Source organism: Falco peregrinus, chromosome 4, assembly GCF_023634155.1.
Source record: "Falco peregrinus isolate bFalPer1 chromosome 4, bFalPer1.pri, whole genome shotgun sequence".
Lineage (NCBI taxonomy): Eukaryota > Metazoa > Chordata > Aves > Falconiformes > Falconidae > Falco > Falco peregrinus.
In genome coordinates, this window is record NC_073724.1 from 118,179,755 (window position 1) to 118,192,909 (window position 13,155).

At 48.4% G+C, this 13,155-nt stretch overlaps 1 protein-coding gene across 1 annotated transcript in view; it reads right to left on the reverse strand.

Moving 5' to 3' along the window:
- CAPN5 (calpain 5) overlaps positions 1-13,155 on the reverse strand; it is a 57,735-nt gene continuing 44,580 nt past the window's right edge. The window contains exons 4-13 of the mRNA XM_055802428.1: positions 12,071-12,279; positions 11,444-11,636; positions 10,682-10,875; positions 9,868-9,945; positions 9,149-9,344; positions 8,020-8,142; positions 7,303-7,499; positions 6,816-6,934; positions 3,632-3,768; positions 1-3,311 (exon numbers count right to left, since the gene is read on the reverse strand). Coding sequence (XP_055658403.1) covers positions 3,129-3,311; positions 3,632-3,768; positions 6,816-6,934; positions 7,303-7,499; positions 8,020-8,142; positions 9,149-9,344; positions 9,868-9,945; positions 10,682-10,875; positions 11,444-11,636; positions 12,071-12,279 — 1,629 coding nt within the window. The 3' untranslated portion in view covers positions 1-3,128. The remainder of the gene's footprint in view (positions 3,312-3,631; positions 3,769-6,815; positions 6,935-7,302; positions 7,500-8,019; positions 8,143-9,148; positions 9,345-9,867; positions 9,946-10,681; positions 10,876-11,443; positions 11,637-12,070; positions 12,280-13,155) is intronic.

A 13,155-nucleotide genomic window follows, 5' to 3' on the forward strand; every position in this document is an offset into this window, starting at 1 on the left:
TCCGAATAAAATATACACAATTTATTTATAGGAGTTTTACAGCTGTACAACGTTGGCTTTCTGTTTGGACCACTCTCTGAGCTTGTGCAGCATGACACATCAGTGCCTTTGGAGATGAAGACAAGTTGTAGCCTGTTTTAACACGGACATGTCAAAAAGAAATGGATTTCACAGAGTGTAACGGCAGGCTACTCACAACCATTGAAATGATCAACAAAAGAAGTGGAAAATAAATCAGAGACATGTCCTACACTACCTGGGAGGCTCTGGAAAGTGCTTATCAGACCTGTCCTCCTCTCAGACAAAAAGTCCTGAATATTTCTGTTTACTTCATTCAAAGAGAAAAGGCATCCACATTAGGAATGGCATTTTAATAACTACCCTCCCTCATCTGCTCTACAACCAAGACAAAAAAAAAAAAAAAAGAAAAAAAAAGGCAAGCAACAAAGGTAATTTTTGTTATTCCATTGGAAATGTAAGGGGAAGAAGGCTTCTGCTTTAGATTTTCAAAAGTTTGGGGTAAAAAAAAAGGATAGATATTACTGATGTTAAGCCATTTTGGTCCTGATATAGTGTGATGATTTTTTTTTTATTATTATTGAAGAAGCTGTTTAAAAGCTGCCTTTCCTCTCTTTATGGCTTGATTCTCTGTAGACAGGAAGGATGCTGTCCATGGGTACCAGGGCACCGCTACTCCTCAGCAAGCTCCAACGCCATTCCTTGGGGATCACAGTGCGGTTGGGCACGTGCCAGGGCACTTGAGCTGAAGCTATCAGTAGCCCGATCTGCTGAGAAAACAAGGCAAATGCAGGCAGGCTGGCTACCCCCATCTGCTGATGATGGTGCAAAGCTCCTGTGATGTTCCTGTGATGCTCTCCCTTAGCTAAACAGCTCTTTTCCCTGCCAGGTGAGGTAACTTTGGGCACCATGGTCCCTCTCACATACCATGCTGAACATGAGCCTGTGAGATCTTCACTTAAGACCTAAATCACGCCTTCTAACCCCACAATGCTGCTTTCGTTTCTTTTCAGTGATGAGTCCCATGAACAAACCCAGTATAAAGTCAAAATACCTCTGAATCAGTCTGCCCAGATTCAAGGAATTGTCTTTACCTTGGGGTCAAAATGTCACTTTACCAAACCAGGAGTATTTGAAGCACTTCTGCAACATGCAGTGATGGCACCAGGAATCGGAGGGCACTCAGTGCAAGCCAGGAATAACTGAGACCTGGAAAGAGCATCCTGTGGGCCACCGCTTGCCTCTAAGTCCTGGAAAAGAAGACCTAAGAAAATAAGCAATTTGGTCAAAAACCCAATTCATAACCAGGAGGCAAACTCTGAAGCTGAGGAAAGGGGAAAAACAGCCTGCAAAAATCGATTAAGTTAGTTGTACTGTAAATTTCTGGATGCACCAAGAGTTGAGCTGTCTGGTAATGTGGTTCTGGGGAACGTCTTACGACGTTACAGGTTTGGCAGAACTTTAGGGACTTTTTAAAAAAAAGATACAGACTTGCAGCACAAACACAGGCATTTAGTAGGACAAGCAGAAACTCTACTTGTTATGGCAACAAAAGGCTTTCCTGTTCATTTGTCGGACTCTGCTCAGGTCAAAATCTACCATGACTAAAAGATTACATCATCATATGTATCCATTTCTACTTGCATACAGGTGGCGGCAAAATATTTTCTTGTTAGAAAACCTGACAGAGAAAACCCTTAACTTGCACCATTTTTAAAGGCACATTAATTAAAAAAAAAACCCTGAACCTAAACAACAGGAGAAAAAAAATGCTTTGAAACCTGCCCTGATCAGCTGCTGAAAGGCCAGAGGAGGGTTTGTTGTTTGGCTTAGCTGGGATGGTTTAGAAGAAGCCAGATTCTGCCACCCAGTGGAACAAGGAAGATACATCCAGTCTTCATGACGAACAGAAGCAGACCATGGCCCTAAACATGTCCCCGAGGACGTGCTTGGGTTGTGCTTGTGACACTGGCTCTAGCACTGTGCAACTCATCCTCCAGGCCAGGAGACTGGAAATTAAAGGTGAGAGATGAACACTGGCATGGATCAAAGATTCCCAGCATTTTCAGGCTGCGCTGGGAGCAGTGCTCCTCCAGCACAAGCTAAAATCCCACTATTTTCATAGAGAATTTGGGAATGCGAGGCACTGAGATATGATGCACTGTATGCAGCAGTAAAGATGGAGCCCACTGAGAAAAGCTCCCTATCCCTTGGACCTGATGCTTTGGCTTTCAGAGGATATGGTCTCCTCTTATCTAAACACTGAATGGCCCCAGTAGACAACCCACCCCGGCTACTGGGGTGAGCTCTTGGGATGGGGACAGCATGAAGCCATGGAGAGAGCAGGCACCACGGCAGTTCGAGGCACATGCAGGAGCTGAGTCCAGACCGGTTCAAAAACTTGACCCCAAAGAACAGTTGTCCCACCATAGTTGTTGGCATCTTTGTATTCATGGGGTTGAACAAGACCCAGGAGGAAACAGCTTGTCCCTAAAACGATGGAACCTTTAGTCTTGTTGCCCCTGTGGATTTGGGATTTGGGACTGCCTTGGTGCATTTTGTTTCCAACTGCAATATGCAAACCCATGCCCAGCACCACATTCAAAAGGGCCTGATCTTGTTTTCCACTTCTCCTTTGCTGAGGTGCCTCCACAGATAAGCGATTAAACAGCAGTTTCACAGGAGACGACTCCACACACACTACTCTTAAACCAAGCAGACACATCAAAGATGCATGAAAGCAGCTGGTAGGACCGCGGTGGCCACATGTGTGCATGGTGGCACGTGTGTGCCAGCCTGTGTAAACAAACAGCAGCAGGGCGTTGTGCTCTGGCTGTCAGGACACACAGCGTGCTTGCAGCGATCCCCCAGGGCACACAGCGGTGATGGGGGCTGCAGAGGATGCCAGCAGAAGGATTGTTGCGGTTCCCCAAAAAGGCACCACTTTTTAACATTGAAAACACAAGACTGGCTCCTAAGAATGGAATGCATGCATAGTTCATATAGGCTTTGCAGATGGTAGGTAGGCTATGTGTGTGTATGTGTGTTTGTATGTATGTGTGCATGTTTATATACACATCTGTGGCACCAGAAGAAGAGTTCTTGAGTACTTAGACGTTGGTGAGGATGTTGCTGCTGAGCAGCATCACAGCAATGGTCCCAGAGAGATCATTCGATCTTCTGTTCCCCCTGTCCTGGAGGTGCAGTGTGTGCACTGACTGCCGATCGCTGGGGTCCCCCGTGAGCGCCACTTGGCCCAAAAACTCGTCACTTATTAAGTTGTGGTTCCAGATCTGGGGAAACAAAACAGACACGAGGGCAGCGCCTTGAGCGATGCAGCCAACCTTCATACACCAGAGGGGAGGGACCTGCTCTGAGCTGGAGCCATGGAGGTTGTTGAGATGTGGGGCTCAGAGACATGTGTGAGGGGCAAAGGATGTGCGTTTACCAGATGCACCGCTCAGCCGTGGTGGTGAGGGGCTGAGCTGCATGAACTGATGAAGCTCAGCCCTGGGGAGCAGATCCACTGTGGACAGTGTGAGGAGAGGGCAGGTGGGGTGGCCAAGCGAGACAGAGTCTCCGTCCCTCGGCTTGCTGCTCGCCTGCTGGTTACCTGAACAATGATGGGTTGTCCTGGCTTCTTGCGGTAGAAGAGCCCTTTCACATCAAATTCTGGAGACACTGTGTTCTTCTTCACCGGAGAACGAACTTTTTGCCCTTCGCACTTGATGATCACATAAGGGTCAGCTCCTGGGGAAAGAAACGGGACTTTTTGCTTTGTTGTAGCTCCTGTAATTCCTCAGAGCCCTTTTCCAGGATGGCATGCAGCACTTTTCCTCCATACCCCACCAGAGGAGATGGATATCTGCCAAAGAGTTCATCACAACCCAGATGATGTTCATGAAGCTCAGTTGTTGGGCTCAGGCCAACTCCTGTTAGGTGACATTGTACCTGGGCAGCAGGTGGTAATGGACTGCTATGAAACGGCCACCTCTTCCTTGACTCCATAACCTACCTAAACACTCCTTTATCACTCCAAATCCTCTGACCTTTGGGATAAATATTTTATGGAAGACACCGCTCTGCTCAACTCTCCTTTCAGGGCTTGCCCTGCTGAAGGCAGGCAGAAATAAAGCCATGGGGAAGAGAAAGAGGTCACAGAGGTCATTTCACGCAAGAAGGCAAGGGCCTTCAGCTGCAAAACTCCACTTGCTTCCACTGCAGCTCATACACTCCCAAGCCAGACTAACCTTGGTTTTACTTCAAGGTGGTAACTAGCTACCTCAGCAGGGACTCTGCTTTTCACCCCTATGCACAAATCATTGGCACATCTTCCTCCTGGATTTAGTGAGACTCCAATGCTGCAGGGGCTGTCAGTGTAACGACTAATGTTGGGCTAAGAAAAATTCTGGGTGGTCAAGGTGATGAGAGATGGCACAATGCTGAGCCAAAATGAAGTGTTAAGATGTGCTAATTTATGAGATCAAAAAACTAGACCATTTGGGCACTGAGGAGGTTGGTGAGCAACTGATGGATGGGGAGCCTTAGGATGGAAATGTATTTGAAAGGCTTTTGAAGAGGTGAAGATGGTTCTTAGAATATTTGTTTGGGCAAGAATTCAGGAAGAAGGTCAAAATGTCAAAAAGGATCATCGATGGCAGTGAGAGACACGGGGAAGAAAAAGACTGGGCATCAAGGGGCAATCACGGGAAATGAGTGGGAAGTGGAGGAGAAAGTGGGAAAGTTATTGCAATATCCCCGCTGGAACAAGGCAGTCATGGGGAACAAGCAAGCCACAACGATGAGAGTAAAGTTCAAGTTCACAGACTACTAGCCCACAGCTGGATTGTACCTGAGCTTCCAGGAGAGGGAAGGAGTCCCTAATTAGTGAACATTTTCCCCTTACAAAACAAGTGCTCGTTTTGGGAATTTCAGTAAAGAATGAGCAATTGCTATGGAAATGTAACTGCCAGAATGCATTTTCTTACCATGAGCTTTAGTGAGTGTGATGGAAACACAGACCAGGTGGATGAGTTTTCTTGTCCAAGAAAAATGTGGAAATTAGGAGGAACAAACCATTCTCTTCTGAGGGCCAGGGATTTAAGAACCACATCTTTGACTGCCAGACCACCTCCTCGCTAGCTTTCTGTTTGCAAGGACCTGGCTCCGCTGGTGAGACACAGCTGCTGGATTTCACAGCTGTTTTTCCAAACTAGCCTCGTCTTTTGGGATGTCCCGTTAAATCCTCATATTCCATAAGCTGGAGCCAAATTCCTATCTGTAAATCATTCTTTCCAAAGTAGTGTGAAAGGCTGAGAGATGCGAGAGATGCCATTACACTAGGAAGCACCAAACATGCAGGCTGTTGGTGGTGGGAACTGAACAACTGGAAAAAAGCCATTCCCAAGGGCCTCTTGCTGAAAAAATGTTTCATGGCTCCAGAAAACACATGTACCCTTGTCTGAAGGAAAGATAAATCTCCTTGTTGCTGTGAAGAGTTCAGAGACCTTTGGCTACAGATTCCCCCTGCATTCCCCATACACTGAATTACTGCTAGTAACCCAAGAAGAAACAACCTACCTCGGGTAAAATTCCCTCCCCAGACATCAGACAGGATAGAAGGACTCCCCTTGTGGCATGTGATAAATAATCAAATCAGGCTAGTCCTTGCCCTAAGGCAGGATCCTGCTCGTTACTTCCAGGGCTCTAGTGATACGCAGCCCTGACGATAATGCTTGGGTGAAAAAAGTAATTAATTAAATTTTTAATTTAGATTTTAAAAAAAAATTAAGTTTTCAATTTTATACTTTAAATTTGGCTTGAAAGTGGCTGGCTGAACCTTGCCCCATTCAAAACATATCCTTGACTTAAGAAACTGGGGAGAAAAGCTAGGACCTGGTCTGCTCTCATGGTGGAAAGGCATTTGCTTCTCTAACTGCAACCTCTAGACCTTTCATCTATAGTTCAACGATCTCCCGTTGCAAGTCATCACTAGTCCTGGGTTTCTTGGTCCAGATGCCCCAGGAGGACTGAAGATGGGGCTCTTGCCATGAACTTCTGCATGGCTGTAGGACATGGTGAGGCATGGTGCTGCTGCTGTCTTTCATGCAAGAGAAGTGCTGGATGTCAAAATTGCATGATAGCATGGTAGAACCATGAAAATAAACCTGTAGAGGGCCAAGAAGGCAGAAACACAGTACGCTGTGTGCTGGTGGTGGCTCAAGTCATCTCAGAGGGCTCCTAGGAGCCAAGCATGGAGCAGAACTTACAGGAAATAAAGAGGGAGAGGGTCTTGATCCCCACCATCCCAAAATGAGCTATATTTGCCATACCCTCTACTGATAGATATTTATTTATCCAGCCTCCGGTGATGAACACTACCCCAACACATCAGCCTGTTCCATCGCTTCTCTGTCCTTCCTATTAAAAAGCCTTTAAATACAGTTCCTGACTTTTACAGCTGCTCATACTCCGGAGGAAAGCCTGGATTGCTATAGGACCACTGCTACAGGCTTTAGAGAAGTTTTAGGAGGATCTCCCAAGGATCTTGCACAACAGCCTAAATATAACAGCTCCCAGATCATGCCCAGAGCAAGAAGTGAGTTTGATTCTCCATGGAAATTCTCCTCCTCTGGTGTCTGACACTGTATACTGAAATGTACATTGAAAATAATATCTGAGGACATCATAAATCCCAGCAATGTCCCACCTCAAGAAACCACCTCCCCCTTTTCCCACTGAGACAACCACTTCCCAGCTCCTCCAGCACTAGACGAGAGGCAGAGAAAGACCAGTACCTTGGGAGTCCTGATTCTTGAGCCCAGCTGCAGCAAGGACGTGGATCTGGGATACCACTTGCGGGTAACCACACATCCCACTCCAGCAGGTGTGTGGTGGCTCATCCAGTGTCAGCTCTCTGGAAGGAAAAACATGTGGCCTTTGAGAGGTGCCCAGCCTTACCCCGTGGGCAAGCCATGGAGTTTGCTCTAGCAGGACGGCAGAACCACGCAGTGTCCACTGTCAGACTCTGCTCCCCGCTCTGATCTCCTCAGCCTGGGTTTGGGATGTTCCCCCATGTCATGCTTAGAAGCAGAGTGGGAGCTTCCCTGCATGTTTGTGGTGAGACCTGTGAAGGTGCCCTGTTTCTTGGCCACGCTTGAAGGGAAGCCAAACACCAGCTCCAGGCAAGGCCACGGCCAATTCCCATCAGGAAAATCGCATGTCAGAAGCACAGGGCTGTCTCCAAATAGCCAGCTCCTCCCCATCTCTGCTCTTGCTCCTTACCGGCAATCTGAAGGCACATCTGTGAAAATCCTGAGAAGGAACTCGCCTACATGACCGGGGTCAAAAGTGGTGGGGATGATGACATAGCGTCCCTCCTTCAGGTCTGTCCTCAGGAAGACGCTGCGGGAGTTGATGTAGATGGAGCTGGCCACCTTCTGCTGCAGGGTGTGCATCCGGTAGTTCCTGTTCAGCTCCACCTTGGCAGAGACCACAGCAGGACGGTCAGCAGGATGGCGCTGACTGACAATGTATTGGTATCCGCCCCGGGGGTCCAGACTGCAAGGACTGAACCCACAGTGCTGGGAGAACGAGAATGAAGAGAACCAGCAAAATGGTTCCAACTGGGGTGGTTGGAAAACAAGTGCAGACATGGCTCTCCCAACTGCTGGCTCAGGGACTCATTATCTCTTGCATTCCCCCCAAAAAGCAACACATAAGGATCAGCCTAACAAAGTCTAACAAATTTCAACATTTGAAGACAGGCTAATGACAGACGAATCATTGCTTTTAGCAAGGAGAACTTGTCCATGCTGTCACTGTTCATCTCTGAAATCTCTTGTCATATTTAGAGGGGGGCACACTGTGCTGAAGGCACCCCAGAGGCACACAGATAATGCTTAACTGAACAATACAAATAGTCATGCAGTACTGACTTGTCGCTCCACCACTAAGAAATTTATGGGGGTGTTCAGGCAACATGCAGGAACCACGGTCTACCTTATGGATATCAAAGCCTATGGCCAAGTTCTCTCCTTTGCCCTCTTTGCGACTGGTTCTTTTTGGCTTCTGCTGGATGGAGATCAGCACTTCGTCTTCTGCCTTCTTCACATCAAACATGTACTAGAAGGAAAGGGAGAAAGGTAAGGGAGGACTTGTACTAATACAGGACCATGGAGGCACGGGTCGGGTGGGCACACAGTAGAGTTAACCTCAGCTTCTCCTCACCCGCCTCTCTGCAGGGACAGCCTGGCATCAGTAGCAGCACTGAGAACCCATACCCACTTCTCCTGGGAACTGGCATCATCTTGCCAAGCCAGAGACTTTTTGGCTCATCTTAGAAAAAGACTGGGAAATCCAGTCTTTGAATTGCTTGGCAGAATCCAAGGTGTCTAGATGCAGTCTCATACCAGAGACTTTCACCCCTTTGCAGTCTGCCACCGGTCCTCCTACAAGGTACGGAAGGAGGAACTGACGTTTACAGAGACCTAAGATGAAGGCTAATACAAAGCTGGAAGCAGGAAACAACTCTCCCACATCCTTGATGACAACTCCTGCAATGGACCAGACCACTTTTTGTCTGCTTGTTAGATGAAGGACTCACAGAACTTGTCTCATTTTACTGAGAATCCCAGATCAGAGCAGTACAGGACAGAAGAGCTTGCTCCAGGACATGAACTTCAGAGCAGGGTCTTTTCTGAAGGCCAGGCTAGAAGAAAAGGCCCTATAGACTACACCTGTCCTGGCAAATTTAACAGTGCCAAGCTCTGGGCAAAGGAACTGGAATTAGATCATTCAGACATCCAAATTGCTGGAAAAAGGTTCCTGACCCAGTTTGACGGGCACCAACTCTCACTGCTACCCTGGGGCACAGTTTGCTGTTTGCTTGTGCCAAGATGTTCCACATCAGGCACTTGGATGCAGTCTCCCTGATAGGAGGGATAAGGGTCATAGAGTTGGCCTGGATGTTGGTCATGCTGTGCCAGGCATCTCAGCCACAGAATGGCTGAGAGCACAGTTAATCTACTGAGGTCTGGTAGCCATTTTGGCCTTCTAGGTCCCTGTAGGAGACTTAAACATTTGGAAACACATGCAAAGGCTCCAGAAGGTACTCTGTTCCATGACTCACTTGGGGGTTCTGCAAAAAGGTGTCCTTGTGGTTGATACAACCTCCACAGCGGTTCTTCAAGGGGTCACTGTTTCTGGTCCATGCCCCATGTAGCACTGCCTCCTCCCAGGTCTTGTGGATGCTCAGGTAGGATGTATTGATGAGACGGCACTTAATGATGTCTGTGAAGTATTTGCAGAAATCTTCAAAGGTCATCCTAAGTGAGGACAGGACAGAGCTCAGTTATGCTGCTTCGTTCCCCTGAACAATACGCTGCAGGGATTTTCTTGATCACCTGTTGGAGACTGAGGGTGGGTAGCCTCTGATGGCTGATGCATAACAGAAGAGATGGAGATACCTTTCTCCATGCATGCAGTAAATACTTGTTTTCTAGTTGAAAAACACAGCTATGTGTTTTGGAGTGGGAGAAGCAGCGTAGTGGCCCTTCCTCCACTCATGGGTACACATGGTATGGAAATGTTATCTGGTGAGGCTGTTAAGTTCGTAACAGTACCCTCATGAAATGACTGGGACCCCAGTGTGATACAGAGCAGCTTGCAATCCTAGGGCTATCCAAAGCTAACACCCACGGGCTCAAGGAGGAGGCTACACTGAAGATCCTAGGGCTTGGAAGGCCATTTGCTCTGGTTAGCTGCATGCATGGAAATGACTAGCATGCTTCATGGAGTGGGAGGACTCTGTGGGCACGGCCTGTGGTGACAGCCCTAGGAGGGACTCACCAGAACTCTCCGTCATCTTCCACTGTCATTCCCATCTTCTCTCTCTCACTTTTACTCACTTTCTGCCACTCCTCAGAGCTGTGGGAAGAGTACAGGATCATTACTGCGAGGGCAAGGGGACAGACAAGAATTCAAGAGGCTACTTGACCTCAGCAGGATCTGTCAAGGGCAGAAGACCTGTATAAAGCTCCAGCCATGCAACCAGTCCCCACACTGCTCTGGTTAGCTCACCTTCCAAACAAGGGGGGACTGCAGCATGGCTTGGAGCTTCAACTTCTTTCCTGGCTAGTGGAGCTGAATCCAGCTCGGCAAGATTTTGTTTGGCTAGTACAATCACAACCCTATTGGTGAAGACAACAAAAGGGACTCTAGCCAAAGGCTCTGGTTACACCAGCCCTTGGTTCTTCATCCCATCCACAGACACCACAGCAGTCACTGGTGACAGAGGTAGGTTCTGTTGGGTGCTATTTTTGCTGGAACAAGACTGGGAGCAGAAAGGTGAGCTATAATCATCCTTCACTAGTGTGAACATGCTGGGCAATTTCACCACAACACCTGCCAGAGCCTTAATGAGAAAGTTTGCCAAGCTCAGCCACCCTCCTGCCGATCTCCAGGGACCCCAGGGCAAGGAATGAATCTACCCCAGTGAAACAGCAGGTTTAGGACGCGGGTTGAAGCAGCATCCCACAGCTGCCCATACAATGCTATCCTATGGGTGTGGATGTAGTCAAATTGTCTCCTGGCTCAAAGCTTGCTCCAACCCAGCATTTCCCACCAAAAAAAAAAGGTGCTGCTGCTGCCCATCCTAACTCACGTGTCACTCCAAGGGCCGTTCCACTCCCGCTCGCCCCATGGGTTGCGCATGCGGATCATGTCCAGCTTCTCCGATTTGAAGAAGGACAGCAGGCCGTGGCCCAGGCGGACCTTCCGCACATCTGTCACTGCGTACGCGTGGCCCTTCACCAGTCCGCAGGCCAGGCGGGCCTCCATGTCAGCTGCTGACGTGGCCTGGGCAGGGGGACACAGACAGCGCTCGTACTGGGGGGATGTGACTGCCTTAGCAGGGACTGGAGAAAAGAGGAACTCAGATTTCCCCGTAGGTTTCTCGGAGCCAAAAAAAAGAACACCAATGCTCAGGGACAGTGTCAATTGCTTTGGCAGATGTATTAGATGCCATTTTAGGTGCTAGATCCTTCCTGGTCTTCATCTACCACATGAGGCCTCCGAGCTCCCATACTGTCGACCAATAAAGCTCATTCTACTGGTTATAATGGGAGGTCTGGCACCCAGTGTTTGTAGAGATGTCCACATGCAGACACCAAAACACCTTCCTCTGGAAGAGAATTCTCTCCTAACATTGGAATTGTGGTGGGATAAATCCAGGCTCTTGGACACAGCAGTAAGGAATAAAGAGGGCTAGCATCCAGGCTTGACTCCTTTTGCCATCCACAAGAAGTAGGAACCCTTGGCCTTAATTTATCTGTTCTAATTTAAAAGTCTCTACCAATGTAAGACAACTTGCATCCTAAAATGCCTACTCCCATGAGAACATGACCGTACAGGTAATATTGCTTACTTTGATGGAGCAGCTGATGAGGCCTCCCCGGTTGTGCACCTTCAAGACACGCTCAAAGAGGAGGTTTCGCTTGGCTTCATCAGCAATGTAGTCCCCTTCGGTCAGGTCGATAGGTTCAGAGACCCCACCAGTAAAGTCTACCAGGGCATCAGCTGTGTTACCTCCATCCAGGGCCTCGTAACAGCCTGACAACCTGGAAGAGGGTGACAGGGATGGCACAGAAACACTGGCTTGACATTTGAAGGGGTCTGGGATAGTTCTTGGGCAGCTCAGAGAATAGAGATTTGTAATAAAACTTCCAGGGGGTGAGGACAGCAAAGTAGGGTGAAAAAATAAGACCCATGCTGCCTGCAGCACTCCTGCTGTCATAGGACAAAGTAAAAGGAATGTGAAATCTCTAGGATAGGTGTTACTTAAACGTGGAGCTGGAGGATATTTTGCTTTGGGGGTGAAATAAGGCTAGAGAAGGGTGGTTTTTTTCCTACAGTTTCTGCCCGTTTGAGATATGTCCTATGCCTCCCCAGGACAGCTGTTGTTTCCACTGGTGCAAGCCAGCTGATGAATGAACAGAGAGGAAAACCAGGGTGCTCAGGTCCCAGTTTGTCCTGTAACTGCCTGGATACCTACTTGGCATAAGCTTTCTCCACCAAGGCACACCAGAACTCGTTCCTGGAGTTGGAGTGGCAGTAGATGAGCTGGTTGTGCAGTGTGGGCAGGCGGTCATCTATGACCACGTCGAGCCACTGACCGAAACGCCAGAATTGGAAGTGGAAGATCCCCACATAGCTCTCGGGTTTCTCGGGATTCCACTCCTGCTCCTTCCAGTCTGGGATGACCTGCAAGAGAGGAGGCACATGCACCTAGGTTACTCCCTTTTTTGCTGGGTTTGACTCTCATCCTGGAACTAACGCAGACAATATCAAAGACAGGAAGAATATGAGGTGGATGGACTAGCTTACAGCCTGTCAGGGCCAGATTTTGGACCTGGTTCCTCCAATGCAGGCTAGATTAACATGTACTGGAATAGTGTAGCCTTCATCACACCCTGGAAGATGGAGCTGAAGCTCCTTGCCCTCTTATAATTCTACCCTGGAGATCTGCTGCCATCTACTGCTGTAGACAGGCTACTGGAGCAGGCGAGTCCTTGGTCCAACCAGAACTGGTTATTTTTATGACCAGATTTTTGTTCACCGTAGTGTCACTAGGGTACCACTAAGAGAGGGCACCTTTTTTGACTTGCTTACTTGATTCTGGTGTGACTTGATTGGCCCAGGAGCAAGCATTGTATTCACCTACCTGGTGGCAATGAACAGGGACCAGACGCTGGGCGCCTCTACTCTGCTGAATAAAAGTGGGAAAAGCAAGATCCCCATTCCCACAAGGTCTCCATTCTTTTCTGGAAAGAGCTACCATACTCATCCAAGCAAGCACAGGGAGGTGACTTGCTGAAAGAAGGAAAAGGGCCTGGCGTGAAAGATCCCTAGAGCAGCTGAGGGGCTGAGGGAGTGCCGGTTTGGTGTCACTGCCATCTGCACTGCCAGTGGGACAGGCACAAGCGAAGCGTAGCTGCCAACGTCCATAGTCCTTCATGGCTGCAGGCACCACCAGCTTTGCTTTGGATAGAAAATCCACACAACAGCTGGGAGAGAAACAGGCACAGCCACGTGCAGATGCTACGTCTAGGAGGATCTGCTTTTTATTTAGAACCAGGA